Below are 21,145 nucleotides of genomic sequence, written 5' to 3'. Positions count from 1 at the left end.
TAAAAATTGAAAAAAAAGTGAAAGGAAAATTATGAAGTAAAAGGCTGAACAGAAGATTTTGAAGAGAAACTCAGGAAGAATTGTAACGAAATGTGCAAGGATCCAGGGTTAGAAAACCCCAAGGGAAGATCATGCTTGACATTTTTTTTTCATGTCAAAACTTTATTATGTTGTTGTTGTTGTTGAGTACCATTGAGTCAGAACTGACCCACAACTGACCAGCAGATTTTCAGAGGCTGTTAATCACTCGAGAGGAGAATGCCTATCCTTCCATTGCAGAGCAGCTGGTAGATTCAAGCTGCACGCCTGAGGGATTGCAGTGCAATTTCTTACCACTGTTATTGTTGTTATGTGCTGTCAAGTTGCGTGCAACTCATAGTGACCGTAACCCTGAAACCTGCCTTGTCCTGAGCCAGTATCACTGATTCCAACACAAATACCCCCATTGCCCAGTTATATCACTCCATTTCATTTGGTGTCTTCCTCTCCTGTGCTGTCTTTCTACCCTTCTGAGCATGAATGTCCTTCTCCAAGGATCAGTCCCTCCTGGCCATGTGCCCAAAGTTGTGAGACAGAGCTTCACAATCCTAGCCTCCAAAGAGATACTTGGTTTCACCTTCTCTAAGACAGAGTTGTTTTCATGGTGGTCCATGGTGTATGTTCAAGACTCTTCTCCAGCACCACAACTCAAGCATCAATTCTTCCTCTGTCATCCTTAGTCACTGTCCAGCTCTCTGATGCATAGCAGGTAACTGCGAAGACTATGGCCTAGATCAGATGCACCTTGGTCTCTAGACTGACGTCATTGCTTTTTAGTACTCTGGAGAGGTGGCCAACAGCAGATTTGCCCACTAGGCAGAACTAAATTTTAATACCAACTAGTAGAACTTTGGTGACATAGTTCATAGTTGTGCTATTAACCCAAAGGGAGACCTCTCTAGGAGTTCAAATCCACCAGCAACTCCTTGGGAGAAAGACAGGCAATTTTCTTCCAAGCAATTTACAGCCTCCAAAAAACTGCTAGAGAGTCAGCTACTAGTACATTCTGACACAAAAGCAATGAGTAGCTGAGCTGCTCATTTAGTACAACTGAGTTGATCAGAGTTTGAAAATGTTGGTTTCAGAGAAAGAAGGTGCTAGTTTATCATAATTATTTTCTCAGTCTAGCTCATACAGCTGGCCCATGGTAGCACTAGTGGGAGGGATAGTGTTGTTGACAAAGAAGAATAAGGTGTCCTCAGGTTGCAGGTGAATCCTCTTCCGGATTAAGAAATAGAATTGGCCAACTGTGAGATCTGAGGGCACTAAATACTTCCTCTTGTCCAGATCAGGCACCCTGGCTTTGGGAGCCTTCTCCACAATCACCAGGACTCTGTGTGGATATTTCTTCCGGATCTTTTCTCCTTCCTTTTTCCGATATTCAAAAGGATGATCCTCCTTATACTGGAACTTCATGATGGACCGCAGGGTTTCTAAAATCCCCGGACGGGGCCTCATGCTTGACATTTTTTACCTGAAAGAATGGAAGAAAAATTCAAGCCTCAAGTAGCAATATTGAACATTTGATGTTGAAATGTCATTCAACATTCAAATGATACAGGAAGCATTGAAAGAAGATGGAAGGAATACAAGAATCACTGCGCCAAAAAGAATATGCAGCCTTGTAAAGGTGGAGCATTGGATCAAGAGCTGATGCATTGATGGAGGAGGCCCAAGCTGCATGGAAGGCACTGGTAAAAATACGACTCAAAGAACTGACAAATAATACCAGTTAAAATGCTGCATTGGTGGAGATAGTTGTGTATATCAAGGAATTTGGAAAATAGCTACTTGTCCAAACAATTGGAAAAGATACATAGTTGTGCCATTTCAAAGAATGGTGATCCAACAGAATCTAGACATTATTAAGGTATCATTAATATCACATGTTAGTAAAATTGTGCTGAAGATTATGGAAAAAAAATGGTTGAAGCAATATAGCAACAGGGAACTGCCAAAAATTCAAACTGGATTCAGAAGAGGATGTGGAAAAGGGGCTACCATTTCTTATATCGGAAGGATCTTGACTGAAAGGAGAAAGATATTTGTGTGTTTTATTAATTTGTTGTTTTTTTCTATGTGCCATTAAGTTGCCAGAGGCTCATAGCAACCCTGCCCTGTCTTGAGCCAGTCTCACTAACTCTGACACACTTACTCCCATTACCCCAGTTACTGTGTCAACCCATCTCATCTGGGGTCTTCCTCTCTTGTGCTGTCCCTCCACCACCTTCCAAGCATGACATCCTTCTCCAAGGACTGGATCTTCTGGGCCACGTGCCCAAAGTATATGAGATGGAGCTTCAAAAGCCTTGTCTCCAAAGAGAAACTCGATTTCACACTCTCCAAGACACAGCTGTTTGTTCTTTTTGTGGTCCACGGTATGTTCAATACTCTTCTTCAGCACCACAACTCAAAGACACTGATTCTTCTTCTGTCATCCTAAGTTATTGTCCAGCTCTCTGATGCATAGAAAGTAATTGCGAAGGCCATGGACTGGATCAGGTGCACCTTCGTCTCTAGCCTGACATTGTTGCTCTTCAGTACTCTGGAGCATTCTCTGACCCCAGTGCAATTTGTCTTTTGATTTCCTGACTGTTGGTGCCAAGAGTGTTGATAGTGGAGCTGAGAAAGCTGAAATTGTTAACAACTTCAATCTTTTCTCTATCCATCATGGTGCTGCCAATTGGCTCAGTGGTGAGAATCTTTGTCTTCTTGATGTTGAGCTTCAATCCATATTGAAGACTACAGTCCTTGACCTTCTGCAGCAAGCGCTTCAGGTCCTCCTCAATTTCAGCAAGCAAGGTAGTGTCATCTGCATAACGTAAGTTGTTGAGTCTTCCTCCAATCTTGATGCCACCTTCTTCCTCATAAAGCTCATCCTCTCTTTCTTTTTATTAACTAGTCAAAAATATTTGCGTGGATCCTGATAAATGTTGGATAACATAGCAAAGAATGAGAATTCTCGAGTGTGTAGCTGTGCTTATGAAGAACCTACAGAGAAGCAAAGAGACAGTTGTTCAAGTGGAACTAGGTGGTACTGTGTCGTTCAAAACAAGGAAAAGTGTGTGTCGAGGTTGTAAACTAAGTCTGTATGCTGAGCAAGTAATCTAAGAAATGGGACTATATGAAGACAAATGTGACATCAGGATTGAAGGAAAACAACCTGCAATATGCAGATGACACAACTTCGCTTGCTGAACACAAAATAGGCCTGAAGCACTTAACTAATCAAGATCAAAGCCTTCAGTTTGGTTTATACCTCAACACAAAGAAACTAAAAACCCTCATGAGTGAACCAACATCATGATAAATGGAGAAAATGCCAATATTGTCAAGGAGTTTTACTTGCATCTATAATCAACATTCAAGACAAGAGCAGTCAAGAAATCAGAAGACATATTGCACTGGGCAGATCTACTACAGAAAACCTCTTCAATGTGTTAAAAAACAAAGATGTTGTTTTGAGGACTAAGATGTGTCTTGCCCAAGCTGTGGTATCTTCAATCACTTCATATGCTTTTGAAGTCTGGAAAATGGCTAAAGAAGACTGAAGCAGAATTGGCACATTTGGATTATAGTGTAAGTGAATAATATTGAATATAAAATGGACTTAAAGAGGAATGAATAAGTCTTTCTTGGAAGAAGTCCAGTGAGAATAGTGCTTAGAATAGAGAATGATGAGGCTGGGACTCATGTACTTGGGACATGTTAGCGAGGGGGACCAATTGCTGGAGGATATCATGCTTGGTAGACCGGAAGATGAAAAAAAAAAACCACCAAAACCCCCAAAAAAAGAAAAGAAAAAGATGCTCAAAGAGATGGATCTATTGTCTGCAATAGATTCAAACACAGCAAAGCTTGTGAGGCTGACTCAGGACCAGGCAGTGTGTTGTTCGATGTACATATGATCATTATGAACTGGGATGGATTTGATGATGTCTAACAACATGTATGTCTGTGTAAAAGTGTGTCTATGATGTGTAGGATGTGTGCATCTAGGTTAGTTTTTCTATGTTGATCCAGCACATAGAAAACACATGGTAAAAGTTGTCATCATCATGATCCAGCATGGCTTTCCACAATGGCTTGTTTCAGACAGCAAGAAATTTGAGAAGTTTGAATACATGAGTTGTGACAATGAAGTAAAAGGAATTTTAAAGTAGATTAACACTTAGTTATTAAAATGAATAAATGAGTCATAATTTTTAAAATCTTTCTTCCTTCATTCATTCCGGAAGTCCCTTACTGGAGTAGATTGTTTTCTGTAGAAGTTTCATGAGCACTGATCTCAAATGAGGGCACGCTGTTGGCCTTGTGTGTGGGGAGTTGCAATAATAACCCAAAGGAAACACGTCTCTGGAGGTTCAAATCCACCCGTGGCTCTGAAGAAGAAAGATGGGCTACCTCCTACCATGTGATTCAAAGCCTCTGAAAACCCACTGGAGGGTCAGCTCTGAGTCAATTCTGCCTCAGCGGCAACGAATTGAGTTGAGTTGGCACTCTTGTTTATAGGAAAGTAGGAATTGTCAGATGTCTCAAACTTTCTTCAGTACAAAGCTGATGATGTTTCCATTCATCTCTCCTTTCCTTCTTTCTCCATAATCACCTTAATTGATTTTGACTCAAACTTCTCCAGTCCTCACATAAACCCCTCTGATTTTGACTCAAACTTCTCCAGTCCTCACATAAACCCCTCCCCACCTATTTTGATTATTTTGCTTTTTCTTCTCAAATGGCTTCAAGCCCCTTCAAGTCTCATTTAGACGCACCACCACAACCCCAAAATATGTGGTCCACCAGCTTCTCTGAAGCAGAAAGATAGACAATCCTGATGTAGGTAGGATCAGCTATGAGACAGTTCCCACTTAATGGCACATAACAACAGGGTGTGGTGCATTACAAGTTTTGCTGCTAACCCAGAGGTCAGGGGTTCGGATCCACCAACTGGTCTGTAGGGGAAAACTAGGAAGTCTCCTCTTGTAAAGAATTTGAGCTTTGGAAATCTGAGGGATGTTTGCTATAACTTGAACCAACCCTACAGTAGTGGGGTTTGGATTTAGGAGGCAGACAGACAAGGTCAGAATCTACTGAAAACTGTGAGTCTGATGTGAGACGAGTCAATGAGAGGATTCAAGGCTGGTCAAGTGACATGATACAGCAGTCCAAGATCAGTTGAAAGGACAGAGTAGGTTTCCCACAGCGTAACAAACATTTCAGTGGTTTAACACAATAAAAGCTTCTTTCTCACTGATGTAACATTCCAGAGAATAAGTTCCTGGTTGGCTGACTGTTTCTGTCCACACAGTCAATCACAGACTCCTAACATCTGGGTCTGAGTCCTCTGTGTTTACCCAGCAGGCAGGGAGAGAGAGGGAGGAGAAGCCAGACCAGATTTTTAAATATTCTGGCCTGGGAAAGGACACTCATCACTTCCGTTCTGAAAACAGCCACCTGGCCACACGTGAGTCCTACACTGCTGTGACCGTTCTGTGCTAAGGAAAGAGTGTACGCTGGGAAATCCAAGATCGAACTCATGATCTTCTATCCATCACCAGGGACTCGTCTCATGTTTCCTCAGGAAGTGGCACTGTTCTCATTCTTTGTTGTCCAGGGTAGAAACTTGGGTGCAACTTTGACCTTCCCTTCACCTTCCCAGCCTTTGCCAGGTTTGAAATGTCTCAGCAAACACTCGCCTCTCTCCACCGCCATCCCCACATTCTTCCCCTCCTGGCATCTCCTGGACAGCTCTAGCCTTATCTGCTCTGCCTCCTCTGAACTTTTCTCCCACATTCCTGCCAGACTAGGTTTTGAAATCTCAAGTTTGCTTACACCACTGTCCTATTAATATGTTCCAAAGACTTTCCACTGTGCTTGGGATGAAGTTGAACGTCTTCAGTGTGATCTCTAAGCCCTGCAGAGTCTGGTCTTACCTATCCCTCTGCTATCAGCCAGCATCATACTTTACCCTCCTTCTGGTATTGGAGATTTGCTATGGAGAAGAGATTGAAGCAATCTGTTTCATTTTACTTGGACTCACGATCATCAGCCAGCTGTCAAGAAATGTTTTAAAAAGGTCCTGCATTGGGAAAAATCTTCTCTCGAGGACCTCTGCAATTATATCACTGTAAAGTCTAAGGTGTGCCTGATCCAAGCCATCGTCTTTTCAATCACTTCTTATGCATCTGAAAGTTGGACAATGAATAAGGATGACAGAGAATGAACCTATGGCTTTGAGTTGTGGTGTTGGAGAATACTGACTAATCCATGGATTGCCAAAAGAGCAAACATGTCTTTCTTGGAGAAAGATGATGGTGCAACTTCATCTCACATTCTTTGGGCAAGTTGTTAGGAGGGGGGCCAGGCCTTGGAAACCATGCAGAGAAAAATGCCGGGTCAGAGAAAGAGAGGAAGACTTCCAACAAGACGGTTTGGCACAGAGACTGTAACAATTGCCTGGAGCATATGAGAGATGGCGTGGATGACACAGGACAGGGCAAGCTTCAGATCCGTTGTTCACAGGGTCATCTTCAGCTCAGCAGCACCTAATAGCAGTATTCACACACACACACACACACACACACACACACACACACGGATACAACTCCTTTGGTCCCCTGCAACTTAAAATTGACACGTGAACCAGCAAAGTGCTTATCTAGACTCTTTTGTTCCATCCTAGACCCACTACTCGGCCTCTACATTTAAACAAGTTCACATGCACATTAAAGTTAAAGAAGCCCTGCTGGTGTCAGGATGCGGGGATTTTTACTTCCTTCCAGACTACAACCCTTTGCAACACAGATGGCTGTGACTCTCAAGCTTGTGAACATAGATAAACCACCTGGGAAACTTGTTGCACATCTGGATTCCTAGTTCCCAATCTCACAGATTCTAGAATGGTCAGGAAGTTGCATTTCAAAAGGTAGCCCATGTGATTCTGATACATCTGATCCAATCCAGCCCACACTTGTCAACTACTCTTGTTTTCTACTAAAATATTTGTTCCTGAAACTGTCTAGTAGGCAACAAGTGTCATCTCTCAAAGCTGAGGCAGGGCAGGAGTCCCGTCCCTTTGGGAGGTCTGTGGAGTACACCTCCTTTCTCATCTGCTCTCCATGTCTCGGTTCCTGTTCGTGCTCAGCAGCGGGGGCTCCCTCTCTGATTTAGAGCCGTGGTAGGGGCTCCCTGAGAACCCCGTCGTTTGGAAGGATGCTCTTGCTTTCTCAGGATCTCTCAGTTTTATGGATCTTGTGATGAGGGCACACTACCGTGGTGTGCAAGCTTTGACAACTCTGCAAAGGTAAGTGTGTCTCCTCACAATGAGACCTCAGATATTCCATGAATGCAAGGCACAGGGATGGTAGAAAACATAAAGTACACGAATGAAACACAGTGCATAGGAACAACTGTATGCAAACCAACACATTTTTTAAAAATGAGGCCTCAGTGTAAAAAATAGAAGGATAACTAATAAAACATGTACAGGGACCTAGGGGGAAAAAGGGTGGCAGCAGAGGGGTGGGGATGGGTAGGGGCGAAACCACAGGGTTGCACAATTTGGTGGGTGGAGGGAGGGGGTAAAGGAAATAGGAAAGTTAGGGACCTGAAAAGATGAGGTAATGAGTGGCATAGTCTAACGGTGATTAATTTTATAAAACATAATGCATGGGAATGATTGTATGAAACACAATGTGAATGAAGAATAGTGTGAAATACAGTGTATATGAACTTTGTAAGCAAACCAATATAAAATAAAAATTTTTTTTAAAAAAGAGGTCTCAGGAATTGCTATGAGCCATGCGGCTGTGACACAGACCTGCCACCCTCAAGAGGTGACTGGGAATTGCAGTGACTTCCCAAGCTAGATTGCCAAAGGGTTTCCTTACACTGACATTGTGGGTTGTTCCATGTGCTTGGAGAGATTAGTCCTTACCCAGTGGGTATGAAGGGGGAATGTGGACTAGGGGCATGTGAGGGACACATAGGTTGGGAAGCACCACAAGGAGCTTTGCAGAGGGAGTGGGGTGTGTGCGTGCGTGTGCACGCACGCTCAGGGGCAGGAGATGCTGAACGTACAGCTGAGGGAGAAGATGGATCAGGGAGGATGAGATCCAGGAAGGAGGAGATGGAGGGAAGTAGGCAGGTGGGTGGGTTGGCAGCAAGAAGAGGGACAACCCTGGACCAATCAGGAGATGGACGAATTCCTTGGATATACAGCCCCTTCTGAAGGCTGGGGAGTTGGGATGAGCCTGGGAGAAGAACCATCTGAGGCTTTGAGAGACCTGCCCAGGAGAAAAGGCAGGAAAGACCAGGAAGTATCCAGGAATCTTGAATTGGATCTGACATTTCTAACTAGCTAAACTTGTGTGGGCTTTCACTTTACATTCAGTGTGTAAAATATGCTCTGAAATGCAGCCACACCCACAGTGTTTGACTTGGTCCTGCCCTTGCTGACTGAGGAGACAGTGTGGGAAGTCGGGGCAAGGATGAGGAGTGGGGCCTCCCACCCTCCCTCCCACCCGCCCTCCCACCCGTTGCTGTTACTTGCTTCCGTTCTATGCTACTTAACCTTAAGCCTAATAGAAGGTCATGTGGTAACGTCATGTTTGTTGTATGCTCGAGTCCAGTGTTGCAACCACAGCGTCAGTTCACCTCACTGAGTGCATCCCTCATCTTCATGGGCACAGTGACCCCGGAGACCCCAGGCGACTGTCTGAGGCTCCCACTGACTTAGGTTGGATATAACCAGGGAAGGATCATTCACTAGTGAAGGACACTGTTTTTTGGTTTGGTTTTTTTTTTTAATCTGTAACAACCTCCCTGTGGAAGAAAAGACCCCAACAACAAACCAATCCCAAACCTACCTGCATTTAGCTGATCTCAATTCATGATGCCCTTCCCCTGCGTTTCCAAGACTGCAGATCTTTATGGGAGGAGACTGCCTATCTTTGTCTGGTGGAGCAACCAGTGAATGTGAACTTCTGACCTTTCAGTTAGCAAACCAACTCATAATGCACCGTGCCACGGGGGCTCTTTCCCTGTGTGGGGAGGCGGTGACTAGTGTGGGGGTGCTGTACCAGTTACAGAAGGGGCACATCTCTGTCAGAAGATGGCTCTAGGCTCATGCAGCCGGGCTCCGACGTAGAGCTCTTGCTGAGGGATGCTGGAACAACCTCCACCTTCTCGTGGTAATTGACTTTCACATCACTTAGTTGCAAACCTCGGCTCCCTGGAAACACATGCTCACCCCATCCCACACCTAACTAACCAAATCCTGCATAGTGACCTGTAGGATGAAGTAAGTCGTTCATCTTCACAGAAGGGAATGGCTCATCTTCTACCTGTAGAGCAGTGGGTGGGTTTGAACCGCCAACTTTGCAGTTAGCAGCCCAACACTTAACCAGCACACCACCAGGGCTCCCTTTGTTGTTGGTGTTGGTGTGTGTACCATCAGGCCAGAACTGACTCAGATCTGACCAACCTGTGGATTTTCAGAGGCAGTAAATTGCAGGGTGGCCTGCCCATCCCACTGGGCCCTCAAGGACCTGGACCTTCCCTCTCTCTGCTCTACGCTCGACTTCACCCTCCCTCCCACCATCAAGTCAGCCAAGGGACCTCACGTATGACAAAGCGGAATGCTGCCTCCCTTCTTATACTTGCAGCACCCACTGTTGAGGCCATTAGGTATTTTACCTGCCTTTCCACCTAGTACTGAATCTGGCTGATCCTTGGAGAAGGACATCATGCTCAGAAGGGTGGAGGGACAGCACAGGAGAGGAAGACACTGGATGAGGTAAGATTGATATAGTAACTAGGGCAATGAGGGTAAGTGTGTTGGAAACAGTGAGACTGTCTCAGGACAGGGCAGGCTTCAGAGCTATCGTACATAGGGTTGCTACGAGTCATGGGCCATTTGATGGCACATAACAACAACAATTCTTTCTTCACTGTTTCCAAGTTTTGCATTCCAGTCACCAATTTTCATTAATATAACCTGATTGCATGTTTGGTCAATTTTGAACTGCAAGATTTGGTAAAAATTCTCAATTTCTTCTGAGGACTAAGATGCTTCTGACTCAGGCCATGGTCTTTCTGATCACTTACTATGCATCTGTGAATCAATGAATAGAGATGACAGAAGAATAATTGATGCCTTTGAGCTGTGGTGTTGGAGAAAAGTACTGAACATGGACAGTCAAAACCAAACAAGTATGTCTTGGAGAGGGTGCAGCCAGAGTGCTTTCTGGAGGCAAGAACGAGGAGGCTTCACCTCACATACTTGGGGCATGTTGCTAAGAGGGGCTATTCCTTGGAGAGGGACATCGTACTTGGAAGGGTGGGGGGTCGGCGAAGGAAAGATCCTCAAACAGGTGGATTGACACAGTGACTACTGTGATAGGCTCTAAGGTTTCAGAAGTGTGAAGAGGGCACAGGCTAGGATGGTGTCCAGATCTGCTGTTCACAGGGTCGCTGTGAGTCGTACTTGATTCAACGGCACCTAACAACTACAACACTGAGTGCCTGCTGTAGGGCTGCCATGGGCCAGGTGCTCACTGTACCATCTCAGTCCCAGCCCCTTTGATAGACGACACAATCCCAACCACACATGCCATTTGTTCCCACTGGAGATGCCTGGTTTGGCAGCCCCGAAGCATTTTTCTTCCTCTCCCATAGCCGATTGCCTTGAAAAACTCTCCCTCAGCCCCAGACCTGCTGATTCAGGTTGTGTACTGTCCAGGCCTCTGCTCCTTTCTCTAATATGTACTCCATTTGTGTCTTGTTTCTTAAGAATTGGTTTCATGTCAGAGAAAAGGATACAAAATGCACAACTTTGATAACTGAAAATTGCCAATTGTTTTGCAGTACTCTATCACGTGGGTGTCTTGTCTGTCTTGGGCTTTTAGTTAGCTGCTGAATGAATACATTAGACCCTTTTGGATTTTAGTTGGGAATTTACATAGCTTGCATTATAATTCTTTGGTTCTTTGCTGTTTCTATTAACCCATAGCATTATTTCAATAAATGTTATAATACCAACCTAAAAATGTTAAAAAAATTTGGTTTCATGGGCGAAGGCAGCTGGCTTAGGGGAAAAAAAATGTTGGTTTCATGGGCGAAGGCAGCTGGCTTAGGGAAAAAAAATGTTATCTGGCTCAGTTTCATGGAATAGCACGTAGGCTTCGTCAGGTACTCTAAGCCATGCTTCAGAGGGAAGGGTCAGCTTTCTTTCTCTTGAAGCCAGGGTGGTTTCTTATTTAGACGTGATGACAGTGAGAGATTCTGGTAAAACATGACATTTAGTCACCCAGTTCCCCATTTCTAGTCCATCGACCATGTACTCATAGGTCCTAAGCCCTTCCTTGGGGCTTTGCCGTCACCCGTGGGTGCCCTCCAGCGGGCCAACTGCCCACACACCTGTTTAGGACAAACAAATCTGCATTCCCTAGCCACACACTAGAGGGCATACCCAAGGCAGGCACCGGGGAGCAGAGAATACGCGTCCATGAGGACACAAGAAGGAATGCCCACATAGGCATGTGAAACACCTCTCCACCTGCTTCCTGAGTCTCTCAGCTCACCTGCCATGGAAGCAGACTTCCCAGAAAGCACACATTCAACCAGAGGGAAGAGTGGATCCCCAAACAGATATGAACGCTGTTCACAGCCAAGAGTGGGGGGCTGCTAGGAACCCGACAACTCAGATTCTTTTTCCCTTCTGCATAGGAGGAGCTGGTGGTTGTTGAGAGGGGTGAAGCTGAGGCCCCATCTAACCTGAGCTGAGCAATGCCAAAGCTCGGGGGGCCATTGGACTTCAGGTTGGCCTTGGCCTCTCTCAGCTTCATTTCTTGGAGGCAGGCACGCTGGCTAGGGTTTCAAATCAGACAGAATGCAGACTCTGCCACTTCCCGACTGTGAGACACTGGGCAAGTAATCTGTGAGAGCCTCTGTTTCCTCATCTATGAAATGGGATCACGATACCTAATTGTAGTTTATTGGTTAAGTGAGAAAATGTGTTTGAAGTGCCTAACCACAGCCCTCCCATGGAGCACACTTGGTCAATACTGCCGTTCCTGTTCTTTCCCTTGTCAGCCATTGTACTCAAGGTTTAATCCGCCCAAAGAAGCTCCTGTCAATGGTTTCTTGTTAATCTAATTCTGGTGCCCTGGTTAACAGACTTTTCAAATAAATTGTTCCCAAGTCATAAAGAATTGTGCTGTCAATCCAAAGGCACCAAGTTCGAATCTGCCAGGTGCTCTGCAAAGAAAGATAAGCCATCTCCCGCTGTGGTGGTGGGGTTCCTCACAAATACACCCCACAAATCAACTCCTGCGTGCTCCTGCTGCAGCATCCCTCATCCCTCTTTCCCCTCAGGCATCTCTGGATAATAAAATTTTACCCTGCAGCCGACCTGCCTCCTTGGCAATTTGTAATCAATGCAAGAGGAACCATGGAGAGCGATGTGAACTTAAACCTGGTGGTTTTGCCCGTGATCAGAGCTGATTGGTTCCCAGCTCTGCTCTAACAATAGTCAGGGCTATAGATGCTCCCCCCCCCACTGCCATGTCTTCCCCAGACAAGTTGTGGGGATAGCAGGTAGGCACAACTACAGGTGCAGTCGCTGCGTGTGCCCAGGAGAATGGACTGACTTCAGGGCAGCTGGGCAGGCCCCAGTGTGGCAGGGCTGGCTTGCCATCTGTGGAGAGTCCAAGGGCTGGGTGTCAGGGTGTTCCAGAACCAGCATGCTGCAGGGCTCCAGTTGCCCTTTGAGTTCTTGCCACCAGGCTCCCAGCACTCAAAGAGTGTGTGTGTGTGTGCGTGTGTGTGTGTAATTTTCTAGAAAGCATATTGCTGGAGCAGCTTTGGCAGTGGCCGACATCCCTCCACCTTCTCAGGTCATGGTATGGGCAAACAAGAGAATCTCTCTCAACAAAATGCTTTCCTGGATCTCATGCAACTGCATTAATCTCAACATAACTCCACGGATGAAACTTAAAGGCCAAGTAGTTTAAAAGTAAGTCTTGGGGAAGGGGGGACGACTCCAAAACAATGAACCAAAAAAGCAGTATGTGTGGGGCATCCAGAAACTTCTTGAGTTCTCATAAAATGAGAACAGATAAAATAAATCCTCTTAGATTCAGAACACTAACTTGATGTGTAAGACACGGGAAAGTCCTAGGTTCTCTCCCACTGACACCCCAGCTCTAGCAGAAGCCCTGAGGCGGCTGCATGGTGGAGCTTCTTCTTGCTGCCAGTGCCCCTGCTGTTTGCAAATGTGCCCACTGGGCACTCACTGGACAGTGAGGGTGATTATCTGAGAAATGCAAGGTCCCCGTCCATGCCATCTGGACTTGAGAGCATAGGAGGAAGGTCAAGGGCACTTTGTAGTTTGTGTGATGGAGATGTTTTAAACACTTTACTTCCCAATATGCCTTACAAGAAGCTGGTGCCCCTTAAGTACTAGTGGGGTTAGCATGGAGTCCTTGGGTGGTGGGAACTGTTATTTCCCCAGCTGCTAACCTAAAGGTTGGAGGGTCAAGCCCAGCCTCACACGCCTTAAAAGACTAGCTGCAGGTGACTTCTGAAAAAATCTGCCAGAAACCCCATGAGAGCAGTTTTCCCCAGACACACACAGGGCCATACTGGTGAGCCTGAGACCAGCCAGAGGGCATAGTCCTCCCAACCACCAGTGCTGCCTTACAGCTGATTCCTGCAGGGGACTGTCAGCAAAATACCGAGGACTAACTGTGGTTAAGACTCCAGTTTCCTCTCACCAGCTGCTGTTGGATTTCACCATTTTGTGCGATAATCTGACTCTTCTAAGCTCTGCTCACTACACTCACCTCCCTCTCCCCCTTTTTCTGAAGTGACGTGAAAAGCTCTCAATTTGTGACAAATCTGGGTTAGAAACGGTGGCAGATGAACGAGCAATGCAGGGCAAAGGGCTGCTGGCAGGATACAGATGTATACACATATGTGCACATATGAAACAAGAAAATAGTTTAATTTTCTTTTTACACCGAGATGGAAGGCTTTCTTGGGTCGGAGGTGCCCCACCTCTCTTGTGCTGCAGGGAGGTGACTGTGCGGTGACCTGCTGCAGGTACAGGTGCTCTGAGCACGTGGCTGGGAAGAACTGCTGTCGCCGGAACCATAGTGTAGAGCTCCCGGGGCCACGCGTGCCTGTTGGGAGCCACCGCCTCCTTAACAGACGGCTTCCACTCACGTCCCAATCTCTTGGCTGCGGGGAGCCGCACATCGCCAATCACGGTCTTGTCCTTACTAGTACTCATTTTTAGAAAACTTTTTTTTTAACAGATAGCACAATTAATGTGCTTATTAAGCGCTCTAACATAGAGCACAGGGTACACACCATGGAGGCCACCCTCGCCGCCCCAGTGGAAAAGTGCGAGGGTTGAATACTTGTCCACGGGGCCATGCCCACTGGACGTTGGGAAGGCCACCCAAAGCCACAGGCAACGGCTGTGCCACACACCCGGGCCTCACACCAGAGGCGGATCTTGTTTGTCTCATTGGTTGCTGTCGGAAGTAACAGAAAGGATGTCATCCTGGGAAAAGCAGGGGGTGTCCAAATAGTCTGATTCTGATGAATCCGAAGATTATTTAGAAATAATCACTGAAGGTTGGCTTGGTTGCTGACCCATAGTTGAGGGTTGCAGTGTAAATGGGGTCTAGAACTGATGCAGTATTTCTCAATTCTCTCTCTCTCTCTCTCTCTCTCACACACACACACACACACACACACACACACACACACACACACACACACACACTTTCTCTCATCCTTCAGACCCCCATACTCCTAGGGGAAAGTGCACTTCCAGTAGCTGATACAAAAATAGGTTGGCACTCTCTTTCTCTTTTGACACAGCAAGGGCGTTTTTAAAAGCTTCCCCTAGCTTCTGCAAATTCTCTTCCCCTCTCTCCTTCGCCACCTCACACTCTTGAGTGGGAGGACGTCTGGAGAGCCAGCCTGGACCACTGTCGTCAGGTGTGTGTGTGCCCAGGAGGATGAGACGGGGTGGCTGTGGCCCAGGGCGGCGAGGGCGGCACTTGGCTGCCTTCAGCACGCAGCGTCCCGCCTCTCGCTCTGGATACTAGACGGTGTACAGCTCCTCTCGGCCAGGCAGGCCAGACTCCCTGTGGGTTCCCGGTACTGAGTCTACACAAATACGTCGAGAGTGAAGCCGAAGCGTGCTCTTCTGAGTTCTGTGTGTGCATTTCCAGTAGGCTCTGCAGCTCGGCAGGCGGGTAGGGAGGCCTGGCCCCGCGGGTCTGCGCCCCCCGCAGGCCTGGGCTAGGGGCGCTGCACCAGGCGTCTGTAGTGGGGCATGACCTCGTGCTCAGGCAGGTGGAGTGCAAACTCCAAGGCCACCAGCACCGGGAATTCAAAGGCAATGAGTTCTCGTCGGTGCAGCCGGAACTTCTCTTCCAGTTTCTATGGCAACATGAGAGAAAACCAAAAGGCATTTTAGCTTTGAAATAAAAATCCAGGGTGTAATTTGTGTGTGACGTCTCTATCAAGAAGCCCTCGCAGTGCATGGGTAACGTGCTTGGCTGCTAATGGAAAGGTGGACGGTTCGAACCCACAAGCCACTCTACTGGAGAAGGAAGGTGGTGACACTCTGTGTCTGTTAACATTTAAGGTCTCAGAAACCTTATATTGTTAGATGTCATTAAATTGATTGTGACTCAGCGACTCTGCACCACAGAAGGGGAAGGCCGAGGTTTTGTTGGGGCACATTCTGCTTGGCCTTACTGTCAGCTTTAGCTAAATATTGTTGTTGTGGTGGTGGTGGTGGTGTACGTCAAGTTGGAATCGACCCATAGCTGACTTTCTGGCTGGTTTTCAGAGGTAGTTAATTGCGCAGGAGGAGACTGTCCATCCTTTAACCATGGAGCACCTGGTGGATTTGAACTGTGTGCCTTCAGACTTGCACTAGGCCACCAGATAATAATAATTAATTAATAATAATAATAATAACAACAATAATAATATTGTTGTTGTTAAGTGCCGTCGAGTTGTAGGCGACTCCTAGCGACCCTATGAACGAAAGTCCTAGACACCTGCATGACTTTCATCCTTTCTCTAGGTTCATAGGGTTTTTGGAGGCAAGCTATTACAGAAGTGGATGCCACTCCTGCTTCCAAGCTTGTTTTAATCGGGGAGCTCCACCAAACACTGTCCACTGTGGGTAACCATTTTCACATTTGACACATTAGTGTCACAGTGTTTGGTTTTACAGCGTCCACAAGTTACGTCTGTATGGCAAGTGGACACACCTGGGCTATATGACGTAGAAGAATGTCCAAACACAATTGAAAACAGGCCTGAGGGCCGTAGATTAGTCACCCACCTTTGGCTTGGTAGAATCATTTTCTGTCTACTAGGCAAACCGGTCTCTCTCTATGTTGTATAGTAGTAGTAGTAGTAATAATAAAAATAATAATAATAAAATAAATCCAGCCCATGAATGGCTGCTAAGTGCAATCAAGTGTTAACTTGGATGGGCTTTTGTGTTAGATTGTTACTGCAAACCAGCAGCTTTACAATCTTTACTAATACGATTAGATTTGCTGTGGGCTATTATTCATTCAGCCATGCTTAACCATGCATGGTACCATTTATCATTTTTATTCTTTGTCATTTCTGAAGATTCTCCAGTTTAGCAAGTCTTACGTCTACTGAGTCGCAGCTCAGACTGGTGTTCAATGGTCACTTTCACATTCCTCTAAGTAATCACGTACATAAACCCCTCCTTGGTGTGGAGTCAGACCATCTCACAGCTGACAGTCTAGTGGGTTTCAGGAGGCCATAAACTGTACTGGAGGAGAATGGACATCTTTCTCCTGAGGACTGGCTGGTGGATTTGAACCGCCAGAGAAGTGGATCAGCCGTGGAGTTAGTAAACTCCCCGTGGGGTTTCTCTGCCACCAAGGCTCTCCATTCACTGTACAAGCTGGATGACTTTGCACCATCTCTGGTTTTTTGGTACCAGAGACGGTACAAAATCATGATTGCCATGTGCGTGTGTGTGTGCGTATAAGAGAGAGAGAAAGAGAGAGACTGTGACAGTAACTTTCCATCTGGCTTTCCTCTTCTGCCAATGAACACAGGCGGACACAGGGTAAGCATATATACATTAGTCTAAGTCAGTGCCAGGAAATTAAAAGGTGCATTGCCATGGAAAAGTCTGCCGTTAGGGACCTCTCCAAAGTACTGAAGAGCAATGGTGTCTCTCTGGAGACTAAGGTGCGTCTGATACAGGCCATGGTCTTTGCAATCACTTGTTATGCATCAGAGAGTTGGACAATGACCAAGGAGGACAGAAGGAGAACTGATGCCTTTGAGCTGTTGTGCTGGAGGAGAGTATTGAGAGTACCATGGACTGCTAGGAAAACAAACAGATTCATCCTAGAAAGGGTTAAACTGGGTGGCTCCTTGGAGGCAAGGATTCTGAGGCTCCGTCTAACATACTTTGGACATGTTGTGAGGAGAGACCAGTCCTTGGAGAAGGACACCATGCTTGGGAGGATGGAGGGACAGAGCAGGAGGGGAAGGCCCTCTATGAGGTGGATTGATTCAGTGACTGGGGTAATCGGGATAGGAGTGTCAGAGACGGTGCGACTGGCACAGGACAGAGCGGAGTTTAGGGCTGTTGTACATAGGGTCGCTATGAGTCGCAAGTGACTCAACGGCACATAACAACAACAATAACAACAACAAGAAGTCAGTGCCTCCTTGCTTTGAAGGAGCTTTCCTATCACAGGACGGCCATCAAGCCAAGCCCATGCCCTTCCCCAGCCAGGGCAACATGGACGTGAAGACCAGCCGAGGCAACATGTTTGACAGATGCCATGTGGGTCAATCCTCACAATTTCAGTGCCATCTGTAGTCATGAGAATAAGTTCACCCTCTCTGCTTTCTGGGGCCAGGCTCCATGCTGGCCATCTCCAGCCTCGTCAAGTGGCTCACCTCCCATTCTACAACCACCTTAGATGTGACACCTGGAGCTACCTCAGAAAGACCTTCCGAGGCAGGGTCACTCAAGAAACAGCCCTGGAGGGCAGCATGGGCGTGCCTCACCACCAGCACGTGGGCCACTTACATCAATCAGATGCTTGACTTCATGCTTTTTGAGGTCACTTCCAATTTTGGCCGCCAGCAGGACACAGGCTCCGGCACAGAGCTTCCGGTTCTGTTTGTTGAGCTTCCCCTTGAGGGCCAGCTTCTCAAAGTAGACGAAGGCCATGGCCACTGTGGGCTCCTCCAGGCCACAGTCCTCCTGGGCGAGCTTCCGCATCTCCCGTTTGAGACTAGAGGACAGGGAAGAGGAGGTCTCGTTAGAACCTGGAGGAACTGACTCCGCCAGCCTGAAAGCATTTTCTCTGCTGGGAACTGGGAACGGGAGAGTGAAGTCACACATCACACACTGATGCCATCCGCTGTCAGGGGGGCATGGGCCTGTATTGGGGCTGAAGTGGTGGCTGCCACGTCTGGACAGATGACTAGGGGTGAAGAACGGATCCCACACTCTGCTATATCAACTCCTTTCTCTCTAGTTCTGTCTACATTTGAGAAAGCAGAGAGCTGATGGCTTCTCATTCTGAGTTTTCAGTAACATAAATCTTGAACTGGCGAGTCAGATAGAATGAAATGAGTCTTCTTCAAAGAAACAGACCCCCAGATCTTGTGCCCCTGGGTCTCCTACCGCAGCCAGCTCAGCCACCACCAGGCCCCTCTCTCTTTTCACAGGCCAGGACCACGTGCCCTGTCCCAGAACAGGAGGAAGAACTCACACGGTCTGAGCTCTCCATGTGTGCTGGGGAGGGGTCCAAAGGGGAATGTCAGGCAGATGCCAGTCTGCACGTACCTCCTTATTTTGCTGAGTGTCAGCTTAATGTGTGGGAACTTCTCCTTGAAGGTCTCGTTCATGTCCTTCTTGAGATCCGAGGGCTTCACATAGTCAATGACTGTGGTCTGCAATGGACAGGGCAACACAGGGCACTCCTTAAAATCACATGTGCATTACGACCAACTCACAATCCCCCAGATCCTTGGGTGATGGAAACCTCTCAGTGTACAGCCATCGCAAGGGCTTCGCTGATTCCAGGAGGTGGGGCACAGTAAACGGTAGCTGTGAGCACCGTACGCTAACAGTCAGCAGAGCCCCTGGGTGGTCTACAAGCTGGCATGCTTAGATGATAATGAAAAAGTTGGAAGTTCAAGTCCATCCAGAGGTGCCTAAGAAGAATGGCTTATTTGACTTGATCTACTTCTAGACAGTCGCTGAACACGGGGTTGCCACCAGTCAGTGTCAACCTGATAGCAAATGGCTGGTTTTTAGACAATTTGGAGGGAAGCCAGATGAGGAAACTGAGGCCCAGAGTGTCTGAGCAGGTGTGTAAGCTGTGTATCAGTCAGGGCAAAGCCAGAATGTGGATGTCTTGGGTGGGGTAATCCTGAATGAAATGGGGGCTTGGGAGACAGAGCTGCCAGCATGAGGATGGGAGAATGGGATGGGGTGAGGGTGGTGGTGTGGGATGGGGTGAGCATGGTGGGGTGGGGTAGAGTGAGATCGGGTGGAGTGGGGTGTGAATGGGCTGAGAGGGGTTAGGGGTGGGATGGTGTGGGGGAGTGAGATGGGGTTGGGGGGGTGGGATGGTGTGGGGGAGTGAGATGGGGTTGGGGTGGGAAGAACAGGTCCCCATGGTTCAGGAAGAAGAAATGAAGTGAGCGCTTTGTCGGCCACAACCCTAGTCTGACTGTGGTGAGAAAAGCTCTGGGCCCGGGCTTGGTTACTACACACTCCTAGGGCTCACTTTGCTATTCTAGGTTGTGGTCTTCCCTGTCTGGGACAGTGCATGTGAGCACGTATGCACGGACACCAGAGACACTCAGCAGAGGCCATGGGCCAGGCCGTGTGTGTAACGAGCAGCACACACGGTGGAAGTGCTGGCGTTTTTGCAGAGGTGGCAGTTCAGGCGTTGGGGTGAGAGGTCACCGCTCACTCTCTCACAGCCATGTGGCAGCAGGGAAGCTGTGTGGACACAGCTGCAGATGGGGAAGGGTTGGGGGAGAACACCAAACACAACGTTCAGGCACGCAATCGTACAGAGCCCTGCCTCGCCTGCCCCTCTTGACATGGGAAGCAGAGACAGAAAGGGCCAGTGTGGGGCAGACACCCCATGGCCGTTCCGAGAGGGAGAGACAGCCAACCCATGCTGTGGATCCTGAGAGGGGACACTCAACCACATCTATTGTGGAGACCCTGAGAATACTCTGTGCTTTTTACAAAAACAAAAGCTTGACTCATCATGAAGACGGGAGACCTTCAACGAATTAGATTTGGTGTCTAGGGCCCCAGGCCCGCTGCTGTGGTCTGAGAATGCAACAGGGGAGGGCAGGGCAGGGATAGGGGGTGCAGGTGACCTGATAACAACATCAGGGAACAGTGAGTTAGGGGAACAGTGAATGCGAGGTTCTGAGCTGGGAAGGAGAAGGGATACTTCCTTCCCTTCCAGGCCTAGGCTAGCCCTGACCTGCGTCACTGGCCACGCCCTGCCCTCAAGTTGCCCTTTACATCCCTGTGAGCTGCTCTCAAGGAGGACCTGAGCCTGCCATGGTCTCCACTATTCTTATTCCCTGGCCAAGACCCCCGAGAGCAGGCACCTGTCCAGGACACTGAAGTCCAGTCTCAGGGCTACCTGAGTAGTAGTCCTTCAGCTTCCCTACTTGTGCAATGAGCAGCCAGCCGCCACCAAGTCAGTGCTGACCCAGGGCGATCCGCATGTCCCAGGTACAACTGCGTTCCATAGAGTCAAGGGCTGATTCTTCCAGAAGTACGCTGCCAGCCTGTCTTCTGAGGCACCTCTGAATGAACTCTGGTCAGGAGTTGTGCTGCCAACTCAAAGGCAGGTAGTTCGAATCCACCAATGGCCCGATCAGAGAAAGACTGACAATCTCTTGCCATGTAATTTATAGTCTCTAATTTCTTAAGCTCAAGGAACTGAAGAACAAATTCAAACCTAGAGTTGCTGTAATCAAGGATGCTTTGGGCAGAATATTAAATGATCCAGGAAGTATT

At 47.5% G+C, this 21,145-nt stretch overlaps 1 protein-coding gene and 1 pseudogene across 2 annotated transcripts in view; both read right to left on the bottom strand.

Annotated features, from left to right (window-relative positions):
- Positions 1 to 1,098: 1,098 nt before the first annotated feature.
- Positions 1,099 to 12,455, bottom strand: LOC102872976 (annotated as a pseudogene). Its single transcript, XR_439047.1, has 2 exons — positions 12,449 to 12,455; positions 1,099 to 1,492 (listed from the first exon to the last, which is right to left on the bottom strand). The product of XR_439047.1 is annotated as a gamma-aminobutyric acid receptor-associated protein-like 1-like (transcript).
- Positions 12,456 to 15,354: 2,899 nt separating this feature from the next.
- CABLES1 (Cdk5 and Abl enzyme substrate 1) overlaps positions 15,355 to 21,145 on the bottom strand; it is a gene marked incomplete at its 5' end in the record, with an annotated part of 118,407 nt that continues 112,616 nt past the window's right edge. Inside the window, 3 exons of the mRNA XM_006903054.1 lie at positions 15,355 to 15,495; positions 18,167 to 18,374; positions 18,932 to 19,038. Of these exons, the coding sequence (XP_006903116.1) occupies positions 15,355 to 15,495; positions 18,167 to 18,374; positions 18,932 to 19,038 (456 nt within the window). The remainder of the gene's footprint in view (positions 15,496 to 18,166; positions 18,375 to 18,931; positions 19,039 to 21,145) is intronic.

The sequence above is a fragment of the Elephantulus edwardii genome, unplaced genomic scaffold, assembly GCF_000299155.1.
Source record: "Elephantulus edwardii isolate Elephantulus edwardi_28Jun2011 unplaced genomic scaffold, EleEdw1.0 scaffold00501, whole genome shotgun sequence".
In the NCBI taxonomy this organism is placed as follows: Eukaryota; Metazoa; Chordata; class Mammalia; order Macroscelidea; family Macroscelididae; genus Elephantulus; species Elephantulus edwardii.
This window is presented reverse-complemented; position numbering and strand designations above follow the sequence as displayed.